We start from the raw sequence: 13,044 nt of genomic DNA, 5'->3' as shown, positions 1-13,044 counted from the left end.
ATATTTAAGGTGAACGGGAGCGTGGCTGTCTGGTGTGTTCTGGGACATGTGCAGTAACCCCGGGAAGCCTAGAGCAAGGGTTAACACACAGGGATTAGGACTATTGATTGATAACCTACTGTGTTTTTCACCATGAAAAACAGGGAAAACAATTTTAACTCATGCAGAATGAAGCTAAATTGTCCAGGATGTCAAATTCCTGCAGAGATAGAAATGCCTGATGTTTGGTAAGGCGTCACTGCTAGGGGTGGAGTGAACAATACTTCCTGAAACTTCAGTTACAGCCCCCTTGTTGAATCCCAGAACTGTTACCATCCTCACCTTTGGGGAGGACCCGATGGAAAGAGATGAAGCTTTCTTGTCATGGAAAAAAAAAACCAAACAGATCAATGAAAAAGGAACTGGAACTGCCTCAGGCTGGCGGGTTTATCAAAAATTTTCATAAAGATTCCTTTTAACCTACCAGCCATGCGCATGATACAGTCCTTGTCTTTGAGAATCATCTTTTTATTTACCAAAGAATGTCTGTGGCTTATTGACTTAGCCTGATTCTGACTAACTCATTCGAGTCTGAAAATAGTTATGAAAATCTTATAGAGCGGCTGAATTGAAAAAAAAAATGGGGATTCAGTAACATGACATAACGTGCATGTGTCAAAAGATGTGGTAAAGCAGCAAAGGAGATGATGTTGATGAACATGCTTTCTTTAGCCCTGACAGCTGCTGCAGGAAGAGGAAAACTGGAAGTCTGCGAATTACTGCTTGAACGCGGAGCGGCGGTGACGAGAACTAACAGGCGGGGGGTTCCTCCGCTCCTCTGTGCCGTGCGGCAGGGGCACTGGCAGGTCTGGCACATCCTCCCAAGTTAAAGGGGTTCCTCTGGGAAGCGGCCCTTGATTTCCCCCCTCTCTAGTCCCATAATAAATTCATGTAAATTTTCTAATGCGCATTTGCATCAACTTCAAAGGGACGTTCAGAAGCTCACTTTTTGCATTATTTAAGGTGATACAAAGGATTCAAAAGTACATCGGCTGCGTGACAGCCTTAGCTATAATACACCTGAAAAATAGTAAGTGAGAGTTAAAATATTTTATTTGTAGACAGACCTAGAACAGAGGCAATTTCAGATCCTTTATACTGCTTCTGTATGAATGGAGAGAGAACCTTAAGTCAGAAGCCTTCCTGGTGCTGGCCGCTCCTGTCGGGAGAAGGCCCTGAACTGCAAACAGTTCAGACTTGAGTTGCGCAGCATTTCTCGGCGATCGCAGTAAATAACAACTTAGTCCTCTTCTGTGAAAGTTCATGCTATTATGGCTAAAACAGAAATCTGCCAATTTATTTTTAAGTTACTGTTTTCTATTTCAGATCGCTAAACTTCTAGTGGAGCATGGCTCTGATGTGAACCTAAGTGACAGGCAAGGCCGAACTCCGCTGATGGTGGCTTCTTGTGAAGGACATCTGAGCACTGTGGAATTTCTGCTTTCTGAAGGTAGAAAACAAAGAGTGGCTCAGGGCTGCACAGCTGTACCGCAGACTGCGTCTGTCCGAGTTAGGTAATATTGCTAATTAAACAGGACGTCTTCATAACAAAGTTAATTTTCATTTTACAGGTGCGACTATTTCATCTCTGGACAAAGAAGGACTGACAGCTTTGAGCTGGGCATGCCTAAAAGGCCACAGAGAGGTGGTTCAGTATCTAGTTGAGAAGGGTGCCACGACTGATCAGACGGACAGGAACGGACGGACGCCGCTCGACCTGGCAGCTTTTTACGGAGATGCTGACATTGTGAGTATAACAGTACCCTTCTGACAGGAGAAAAACTAAGCGTGTGTTGAATTTTCGTAATGCAAAACAAAGCTTCGAAAAAATATTGCCAACCAAAATAAAAAAGGAAATTTGAGGAAGCAGCCAAGCAGCTTACACTGCTAGCCTGTCTGCAGCGCAAGCGTTCCCTCACAAAAGCATTTTCTAGGTAAGGTTTCAGTACCCGGGCAGTTGTGGTAGAAGTCCAGCATTGTGCCGTTGTGTGTAACAGCATGCTGTTGTACTTCAGTGTGAGTGTTTTAAATCTCAGTACAAAGCAGCATTTAAAATTTCTGGGTTGGATGAACTGGAATAAAACAAAAAGCCTGTGGGACTTGAAAGGAAACTGTTTCTTTTCAGCCTCTGCAAACCCGTGGAGGTGACTGACAGGGTCCCGGTCAGTGCGTGCCTTGGCGGAGCGGAGACCCCAAGTGAGAGATGTAGGAAGAATATAATGTTGCCGGAATAGATGAAACACAGAAAGATTCTGCTTCTCCATCATAAGGCAGCATTACTTGTCTTTGATAGGTATCTTCATGCTTTGCCCGACAGGGAGAGAACTGTCAGAAATCCTCACGCTTTTCATCTGGCGAAGATGGCACTGGGCACATCTGTGTTGCTGTCCGGCCTGTGTATGTGGAAATACAAGGCCTGAGGCGTAAATTCAGTTTTCCTCAGTTTGTGCCACAGGTCATTTCAGAAACAAGACAACAACTGAAGTTCCTTTTGCAGTCCCGTACCTTTCTCACAGAGTACCTTCCTCCTCTGCAATAAATGCTGGAGTGCAAGAATTTAAGGCGGTTTGGGTGAAGGTTTTCTGAATCTGAAGTGGACCGTGCCTGTAGCTGAGATCTAAAGTATACAACAATTTTAAAGCCGGTGATTTAGAATCCTCTATATCTTTAAAATCTCAGATTTTTAAAGTGATTGTATATTTTTGTTCTCGTGCTTCCAAACTCAGTAATTAAGCACAATTCAGAAGCCTGACCAGATAGGAGTGCGATTTCCACCACCTGCATGGGAGAGCATGCTCTATAAACGGATCCAAGGGTTCTGCGGGGAACTAGAAAGAATAGCGCGTGCAGCCTCTCAAACTGGCTAGCATCTGTATTTCTAGAGTTCGCGTGTACAGCAGCCCCTTTCAAAACAGCAGTTCAGGAGTAGAAATGCTGCCATACAGCACACAGTGCTGTAGTCCCTTTCAGCCTTAGAATTAATTTGAAAGTGTTAATAAGCCCTTAGATTCTGGCTTTAACGGGTTCCAGAAGTCGCATCACGGAGCTATTCCTGCCACTGTGAGTGTTTCTAGGTGACCCTGGGTACCTGAAGAGGGACTTGGGAACGGGGGACATGCAGCCCGCAGTACACACTGTCACACCGGGCACTGCGGGCAGCAGTACCGACCGCCGCTTCCCCGATGGACTGGACACATCAGCGGTTCGTGTGGCTGAACAGCCTCATCTTTGTGCTAGGGCAACAGACAAAGGGGGAATAACGCTAACTAAGAGACCACTCGCCAGGCCAGCAGCTTTGGGTGTCGGGAGCCTGTCAGGGGAAGGGTTGTTACGACCTCTTTCCCTACTGGATTACTGCCAGTCGCACTTGGGCACGCGGTGGTTATGTGAAAACACCAGTGCTTACGTCAAACCTGCCATCGCTGTCACTTCCTCTGTTAATTAGTAAGGCTGATGGCCAATGACTGGAATCACTCCGTTGCTCTGGATGCTTGGGGAATGCTTGGTGGAAGCCAACGGTGTCTGACATACTTTGCTTTCTTGAACTTTCTTATTTGCCCTCACTGCATTTTACGTTTGCTGCATTGACATCAAACTGCAGTGATAGACTGCTGTAATAAATGGTGAAGAAATGAATAAAATTACAAATGTATTTTTCTTCATCTAGAACCAGGAGTGGTCCCTCGGCACCATAACTGGTATTTACACTGTTAACTGGGATGTTTCAAGTAGCTCGTGTTACAGGGCAGCAGTACGTGTGTCGCACGGTGTCCTATAGTAGGAGCGTATTCTGGTCCTGCACTCGGTGCCCCCGTTGGGGTGTTACGCTGCTCTCAGAGCTGCTGCTCTTCATGGCAGCTCGCTGCCCTTACGCACCGTGGCTGTGTGCGTTCTGGCACACAGGACAGGAGCACAGGGGCAGCAAGTGTAACGCGCTGGTCTTAGTGTTTTTCTGGCACAGGTACTTCTAGGAATTTGGGTGGCTTTTTTTTTTTTCTTTTTTTAATTCCGTAACCGCAGCTCTTGGTTGGGTAGGTGGCGTTCCCGTGCTGTGCTGTCCACAGTGGAGTCCGTTCAGGGCATTCAGGATGGCTGTAGCCTACGCTGGAGCGCGCGCTCAGTGCACTTCAGGGAAGATTAGGTGGTAGTTTAAATATTTCACTCGTACCAAAAATAACATTACAAGGCTTGTCTTGTTTCCTTTCACAGGTGCAGTATTTGGTAGAGAAAGGAGCAATGATTGAGCACGTTGACCACAGCGGCATGCGGCCACTGGACAGAGCTATCGGATGTCGCAACACATCAGTAGTGGTTATGCTACTGAGAAAAGGAGCTAAACTTGGTTAGTAAAACTGTCCTGTACTCAAGAGAAACAACTGAGTATCTGCTCTGCTAGAATTGCTGTCATCTCTGTAAAGCAGATTAAATGAATCAGTTTTGAAATACACACTGGGGTTTTGCAGGCACCCGAAGAGACACCGGTCTCTTAAAGGCAGATGCTCAAGACTCACTTTGGAAGTGAGGGAACGCGAGTAATTTTATTCTGTTCCTTTCTTTGATGTATGTTGAGGAGGAGGTCCAGAGGAGATGGTCTTCACGTGGTATATCATGATATATGTAAAGAAGAAAATGATACTCAATTCTCATGCTAGTAATGGCTTAAATTAAGAAGCTTTACATTAAATAACATTCTCTTATTAAATCATAGAATCGTACATTTTTGCAAAGGGTGGGCAAAAAATTTATGTCCAAATTATGTGTTATGAGTAGGCAAGTAGATAGTGCAGATGTGTACATGATAATTATTGAGTCTGTAGTACCTTTAAATCATCATTTGGGTACCAAGTATGATCAAATACAGATCCTTCCTTAAGCCTGAACTTTGCCATGACCTCCATACTGTCCCACACTGGCTTTAGACCAGGGGCGAAATGAATCGGACTGTTTAATATGTGGCCGCTATCTATGCGGGGCAGCAGGGATTGTATGTATTTTGAATATATGTGCACATAATAACAATAGGAATAGCTCCATGCAGGTGGAATATCTACTGCAGGAGCATTAGGCTTTCTAGTGTCAATAGATACCAGAAACACGCTTTCTTCCCTTTTGTCAGAGATCCTTAAAATTTAACTTGCAGGAAATGCAGCATGGGCAATGGCCACCTCAAAACCCGATATTCTCCTTATTCTGCTGCAGAAACTGATGGAAGAAGGAAATATACTGTACAAAGTAGGTAGATTTTTATTTTTTCTGATAGCAGAACATTGTAATTGGACTTTTGTTTGAAGGTAGAATAAAGTCCTTCATACCTGCCTTTCTGTTCAAACAAGATGTGTATTTGCACATCCTCTCGTGTTGGGAATGAGACCAAGAAATCTTGAGAACCTTGGGAACGAATCATTGAAAACTCCTGTTGTAAAATAAATAAAAAATTAAAGATGGTTCAGTACATTTTCTTTCTGTTGAGCAAGTCGCTTGGTGAACACTTGTAGCCGTCAGTTGCTTCTTAAGAGCAGCTGAGAATGTACGGTGCTCGTTTGAAAGCGCCTTATTGAAATCAGTGACGTTTAGGCGTATCCTTTTCTTCAGCATAATGTTCTTTTGTGTGCTACTGCAATATATAATGAGGAAAGTGATAGCTCTTTTGGTACATTCTTTCTACTAGTGGTGATATATTGCTCAGAAGAGAGACTGGAATTATTTTTGTAGACTGTGTGATACATCTGCGTTATTTCACTGGTGCAGCGCGGTGCCGAGTGGTGTATGCAGGCACTGTCCACAGTCCGTTGTCGCTACACGACTTGTAATTTGTAGGGGTTTTTATAAGGGCCCTCAGGTATCTGCCACCTTAGGTCTGACCCTCACTCTATCGCCGGGCTGTGCGCAGTACAGCAGAGACCCTCGAGACGTTGCCGGCGTGAGTCAGGGTGGACTTGCTTGTATTCACAAGACTCCCATATGGAATTTGGGAGAATCTATCTGGATAATGCATCAAGTTTATTGATCCCGAAATGGGTTTAGAGCTTTGTATCCAAGCAGGTACCTTTAAGCAGGGGACATCTTTCAACCTAACGGGTGACAGATTTTATGCTACAAGGGCAGTTCTGGGATGCCTCTCCCATGTCGCGCTCCAGTGCTGTGCTGAGTGCGGCTCACTGGTGGCTCCGGGAGAAGGTCCCACCGTCTCCTCAGCACCATCATTTTCTTGAGCTTCTCCGCAGGTTGCTCCAAGCTTGAACCCTGCCCGGGCTCTGAGAGCACCGAGTAACGCGGCAGCACTTGTACTAATATGTTTTGCAGGTTGTTACAAGAGGCTGGATTCCCTGCTGCTGGTAGCTATTTTTAGAGTGCTTAATTTTATTACAGTAATTTGGATAGACTTGCGAGAGCTATGGTCTGTAATTTGGCTTGTTAAACTCTTTCCGGTATACTTTGATTTGTTTATTTGCCAAAGTGTTTTAAATTGATAATTATTTTGTGGAGTAACACGTATTTGAGTCTGCTCACAGTATGCAATAACTACTTTTCAGCTCTCCAGCTGAATAAAACAAGAGAAACCTTAAATATTTTCCTTGCCCATTTCAACAGTAAATCTTGACCACTTTGAGTGCTAAGATGAATTAAATAATAAAGACCACCCAATGTTTATGAAAAGAAATTAACTTGCAAAATATCCATAAAGAGAAAAATTTCTTCATCTGTCAACTGAAAGATTTGCTGTTCTTATCATACTCGGGGGCTTTCGGTGCTTCTAGCAAACCCGTCTCAGATCTTCCGTTTATTATGGAGGTGTTCGCCGAGCCCTGCGAGGAGACTCAGTGCTCCCAGGGCAAGGAAGGGTGGGCCGTTCCGGTGGTCCCGAGGGACAGCTCAGCTCTTGCTCAACTCCCCCTACGCAGCAGGAGAGTGACCTTTGACTTCCTCAGGTTGATGCCCTCGGGGACCCCACTGCCGCTGGCCGCCCGGCTGCACACGGGGGGTGCAGCGCTGCAGGGACCCTCCCGCCCCGCACAGCCCCGCCCGGCGCCGGAGCTCCTGCGCTGTCGCCACCCGGTTAAGGCTGCGCCATTCCTGGTCACAGATAAGCTCTGCTGGAAGCACCCAGGCGTTAGGGTTTTAACCAACTACCTCGTCAGATATTTCACAGCTCTCTCTAAATAAATAAATAAATAAATACATAATGAATTGTATCACACATTAATTGTACGTACAGAAATGTTTCTGGCACAGGTAGTATATATTAATGCAAATAGTATCCTAGTGAAATAACATTAAAGGTAGGAGTTCAGAAACAAACACAAACTCTAGTTAACATGCAAGCTCTCAGTGCGTCTGCGTGCAGGTGTAATTCTTACTGTATAGGTTTATTTAAAAAAAAAAAAAATCTGTCTCTGTTTTCTACTTGAAGAGCACCTGTTAGTAGATGTCAAGTACAAACGTGCTTTTTTGCAACAGTATTTCACTATTAAGCCTTTTTAAAAAGCCTCTTGTTCCCTGCCTTTGTAGAAAGGTAAGATGAAGGAAGCAGCACAGCGCTATCAGTATGCCTTGAGGAAGTTTCCGAGGGAAGGATTTGGAGAAGAAATGAAAGCGTTCAATGAGCTGAGAGTTTCATTATACCTGAACTTATCACGATGTCGCCGAAAAACAAATGTAAGCTCCTGCTGTTAATCTGTTGCCTCTCTGGCTTCGGGAATCTCGGACTTGTCTTTGACTGCGTTACTGAGTTTGTACTTGGACATTAATTTTTGCTATTTTAGAATCCTTTTCACTGTATCCTGATTTTGGGCTTTGTTATGTCAACGAATGGGGACAGTTCATGTTGCCATGGGGGATCCAGTACAGCTGTTCTTATGTAATCCAGTTATTTTGGAATTACGAACTGCTGGACGGTTTTGGTACTTTTAAAAGCCTAAATGGAACATGCCACCACCGCTACCCTTTCTTTTCCCACAGCATAACCTACTACTGCAACTGCACCGCATGTGCCGCTCAGTTATCTGTACCTTCACCAGTGCATCAGATGGTGGCAAGAACCTGAATGACCGCCAGAGCAAAAACTTGTGATTTTCTGAATGTACTTTACACTGTTCCCTCTCTTCAAACAGTAACTTCTTAATTTCCTCATCATCTAAGTTGTTCTTGCCATCCGCTCCAAACTGAAGAATTTCTAAGCAGAGGTGTCCAGGACTTCACCAAGGCAGCTCTGCTGCTGCTTTGCAGAGCAGTACCAGTCCTTTCCTTCCTGTGCCAAACTACCTCTCCTCTCCTGATGCCTTCCTAGAGGAGACCGGGTTTTCAGTGGCAGCAGACTAACAGCAGAGAGAGAGAGAGAGAGAGAGAGAGAGAAAGAGCAAGAGCGAGAGAGAGTGTGTGTGTGTGTGCGCGTGCGTGCGTGTGTGTCCCACCAGCCCAGGTTGCCCAAGGCCACCTCCAGCCTGGCCTTGAACACCTCCAGGGATGGGGCCTCAACAGCCTCTCTGGGCAACCTGTGCCAGTGCTGCACCACCCTCACAGTGAAAAATTTCTTCCCAATGTTCAATCTGAACCTGCCCTCTTCCAGTTTAAAGCCATTCCCCCTCGTCCTATCGCTACATGCCCCAGTAAAAAGTCCTTCTCCAGCTCTCCTGTAGGCCCCTTTAGGGAGTGGAAGGCCGCAATAAGATCTCCTCAGAGCCTTCTCCTCTCCAGCCTGAACAGCCCCAACTCTTTCAGTTGGATCTAATTAAACCCTGCGCTATGCATGGCTGCTGCAAATATTAGACTTGCTTCTGTCTTCGTCTGCCCCATCATAGCTATCTTTGCCCCCATTTCAGTCCTGCCTCGTTGATGCCAGTCTTTGGTTTAACCAGCAATTTACTAAAGTCTGTGTTCTTGTTAAATGAAGACTAAATACATTGCGTCTAGTGCAGTTCTCTAATAATGTCACGTACCGTAATCAAAGCAAGCTGTGGACTAATCCAACCCATTTCCTGCTTTTTCTTGTTTTTCTCTAAATTCCTAGGTCTTTTACTGGCCTTTCTTCAAAACACTTTCTAGAGCCTTACTATCTGAGGTGGTCGTTTGTCCTGTTACACATGCAGTCTCTTCAGCATTTTAACATCTTTGGGTTGAAAATAACCATATCTTATCTCAAGTAACATGGCTTTTTAGCTACCTTGGAGTCAGTTTCCCTCAGACATGGGACAAGGTCGGCACGATGAGGTCTGGTCTCAGTCTTTCAGAAGACATCTGCTCTTGTGAACTGATAAAGGGGACTTTCTGTACTGCATAAGCCACAGGCACTTCTGAAGCAGTACCATGGATAAAGAGCATGCAGCTTGAGTTTATTGTCGATGTATAACGAGTACATTTGTTTAAATTATTAGGACTTTGGTATGGCTGAAGAGTTTGCTACCAAAGCACTGGATCTGAAACCCAAGTGTTACGAAGCCTATTACGCCAGAGCAAGAGCCAAGAGGAACAGCAGGTACTGTTGGATTCTGCACACCCGTCTGCACAGATGTGTGTTAACTTCCTAACGCTTTCAGTAACTCCTTTTCTTTAACACTAGTTGTATTTGGAATTTGCAAAGAAGTTATTTTCCTTGTGTATTTTCCCTCTGTATTATGTCTATCAGTTAAGCCAACCAAACCCAAAAAGCAGTATCAAGTACTCTTTTAGGTAATTAGTAGGCAGTCCAGAAAGTAATAAATTGATGCAAAGAGGGATTATTTGGAGTGCAAGAGTGAATGGGACTGCTGCGCCACATGACGCAGCAAAATGTCGTCAGCAGTGTGCCACCAAACACCAGCGCTGCATTATTTATTACCAAGAACAATGGGGTGCTTTTACAGGACAGGGTAAGTTGTATCATTAGCGGTTCAAGAAGAAAACAAGGGGAGAGAGGAGGAACCATCTCTTTAAGCTGGAATAACACCAAACTGCAGGGGGTAGAGTTGAAGCATAGGGAGAAGTGCCTTTTTGATTCACCGTGTCTGTTCCAAGAACAATAAAGGCTCGTGAAGCAGAGCTCAGCAAGTTTCCTACGCTGAAGATAACAGCAAAGGGCTCAAGACAGAGTGTCAGTTCCTACAGTTATCAGCGGAGTTCTGGTGCCTTCCTGAAAAGGCTGTTAGGGGACAATGAGAAGGGTTTGGGAAAGTGGTGGAGGTGGATTAGTAGTAGGCAATGCTGAGACTCAGATTTTCCCCAGGTTTTTATTGAGTTTACTTTTTTTTTTTCTTTTCCTAAACAGAAAGCTCCTTGCTGCTCTTGCTGACTTACGTGAAGCCACACAATTGTGTCCTGGCAATCAAGAGATAAAACGTCTCCTGGCTCGAGTAGAAGAGGAATGCAAACAGTTGCAGAGAACACAGCAACAGAAGCATCAGTCTTCACAGCCACTACAGCAAATTAACAACTCTGATAATGAGGAGGAGGGCATGATACAAGGTGTCAGTGATAATTTTCATCTTCAAGACAGGGAGGATGAACTGCCACACCCTGATGAATCTGTTTCTTCTCCACAAAGGCTGCAGCGTTCCTTAGCTGCTTCCTCCCACAGCAGGACCCTTCAGGATGTTCAGCAGAAAGCCAGATCTGCATCCCCTCAAAGCAGAACAGGCAGTAAATATCTGAGAGAGCCAGGCTTGATCATGCAGCCGACCAAGCAGGCACAGATTGTAAAAACTAATCAGCACCTGAGCTCCATCCAGCCTGGATCAAAAATGGGAAGCAGTCAGTGTAATACAACACAATCATCTTTTCAGCATCTTCCCCAAAGTCCCTTGCCAGTGCGGCACTCTAAAATTCAGCATTTGGATGGGATGAGCACATTATCATCCGGAGGCGTTTCCACAGACCCTAGTTCTGAACTGTACAATGAGAAGTTCACGTCCAGCCCGTGTCCCCATTCACAGCATAACGAGAGTATCTCTCCTCATCCTTTTGCAAGTAAGTCTAAAACCACTGACAGGTTAACAGCCCCTACTCCAATGAATTTCAGTGAAGTGAGGCAGCCAAGTCCTGCAGCCAGTGGTGTCTCTTCTAGTTCTCCATCCAGTAGCATGAGTCTGGCCAGCTCAACCAGCAGCTTGACTTCAGCCAGTAGTTTTTCAGACAGCACCAAGGGGCTGGGCCCAGACGTGCGACTCAAGGAGAATAACGTCAATCAAGTTCAGGGTACCGTTGCTGAACACAGACCTCGCAATACCCCGTTTATGGGCATCATGGATAAGACTGCAAGGTTTCAGCAGCAAAATACTCAATCCAGTCGCACTTGGCACTCTCAGGCACCGGATGGATTACCAACAAATGTTGCTTCTGGGGGCATTCAGTCCTCCAATTTTGAGCAGTTCTCAGTCAAACACTACCAAACTAAAATTTCCTCTTCAGGCGCTGCCCCAGGAGATAGCAACCAGAACAGTATGCAAGCTAAAGAGCACGAGGAGTTTAAGTGCCAAATATCTCCCCACTGTCCAGACAACAGAGCACCTACACAAGCTTCGCATTTATTCCCAGATGCGGTATCAAAGCAGCCGTCTCACATCAGTAAGGAAGGCCATCTAAGTCACATCACATCTACAAAATCAAAGCGATCATTCATTGAATCCAATGTATAAATATCATTTTGTGTATTTACAGGGCTGTAAAACCCAGCTCATGACATCCTCGGGTATTCCGTCTGTACAGAATGCTGACTGGTCAGCTGTGGGTGTGAGTGGGCAGGCCGGGTTGGCCAGTACTTTATGGGATACAACCACTGCAAACTGTTCTTACCAGCGCAGGACAGTTACGGGAACTGGAATAGCAAATTTGTGTAGAAAGAGTCAATTAGGATCGTCAATCCACCAAACTAGGACCTCAAGCAGGGAAATCCTTTCCATTACATTTTACCATTAAATAAGACTTTCCTTTTACATAGGGCTTTAATCTTGGCTTTTGGTTATATTGCATCTCACCACTTCCATAATAATTGTGCCTCTATACCGCTTAAGTGCTTCTCCAAACAGTGTTACGAAAGATACCCGCAGCATAGTACTCACATCTGTATATGGATGCTTTTTTAAAATCAAAGATAGTATTTTATCACTTTTCTACTGGGATCTAATTTGGGTTGCATGATGTACATTTAGGAAACATAATTAATTTGTGTATGAGTAAACTGTAAGCAGCCATGTTTTGACATGTAAATATAACTATTTTTAGTAACTAGAAGAAATCAAGTAAAATAAAGTGACATTTGCATGTGTATTGAAAGGCTTTGACCATATTGGTTATTGCACTGAAGAACACAATATTATGGCATATTAACAATAATCGCACTTTATATAGTTTATCTAATCACCTTTGGGTGCTATCTTAAAGCAAAATGATTTATTGGTTATTCGTGAAAAAGGTACAGCAAGGAAATGTTTAGTAAGTGGTTTTATGGGAAACCCAAGAAATTGATGGAGATGAAAGTTTGAGGAAAAGTGTGTGTGCAGTTGCATGACAAGATGAAGTTGTGACATTTTTCAGAGGAAATAAGGTTTTATACAGGCAAGAATGTTCTGAAAACAAACAGGTGTAGTGACGTTCCCGTGAGTGCAATTGGGTTGGAGTGGCCAACTTCACGCAGTCGGTCACTTCTCACATCGTGCGTGTATACAGTGTTCTATGTACATTGTAAACAGCTGTACCCATTTTTACAAATTCTTTTTGAGTTTGCATCGTTATGCTTTAGCTTATTTATTGTTTACTGTTTCTTTGATATTTTGTACAAGTCCTATATTAGTCTTGTCCTGTAGTTCTATTTTTGCACAGCTACTGTATTTTTTCCATACAAAATAAATATTATTAATATACCTGTGGGATGAGGTGCAGTCACTGATGGTTACGGGAGAAACTCCCAACTTTTTCAACCACATATTCAGTAATGGGGAACAAAGACACAGTTTTGGGTTTTAATTAGAAAAAGAAACAAAGATTATATACTTTGCTATTTCTTATCTTCTGAAAGACTAACTTGGGACAATCAAG

General features: G+C 44.2%; 1 protein-coding gene across 1 annotated transcript in view; it reads left to right on the top strand.

Moving 5' to 3' along the window:
* The window catches only part of TANC1 (tetratricopeptide repeat, ankyrin repeat and coiled-coil containing 1), a gene marked incomplete at its 5' end in the record, with an annotated part of 80,344 nt that extends 67,464 nt beyond the window's left edge, over nt 1-12,880 (top strand). Inside the window, 8 exons of the mRNA XM_082483900.1 lie at nt 712-845; nt 1,366-1,489; nt 1,611-1,786; nt 4,249-4,381; nt 5,180-5,271; nt 7,549-7,695; nt 9,411-9,511; nt 10,280-12,880. Coding sequence (XP_082340026.1) covers nt 712-845; nt 1,366-1,489; nt 1,611-1,786; nt 4,249-4,381; nt 5,180-5,271; nt 7,549-7,695; nt 9,411-9,511; nt 10,280-11,645 — 2,273 coding nt within the window. The 3' untranslated portion in view covers nt 11,646-12,880. The remainder of the gene's footprint in view (nt 1-711; nt 846-1,365; nt 1,490-1,610; nt 1,787-4,248; nt 4,382-5,179; nt 5,272-7,548; nt 7,696-9,410; nt 9,512-10,279) is intronic.
* Nucleotides 12,881-13,044: the final 164 nt, after the last annotated feature.

This window comes from Vanellus vanellus (assembly GCF_965231255.1).
Source record: "Vanellus vanellus genome assembly, chromosome: 5".
NCBI classification, from domain to species: domain Eukaryota; kingdom Metazoa; phylum Chordata; class Aves; order Charadriiformes; family Charadriidae; genus Vanellus; species Vanellus vanellus.
Note: the sequence above shows the minus strand (reverse complement) of the source record. Positions and strands in the feature narration are given on the sequence as shown.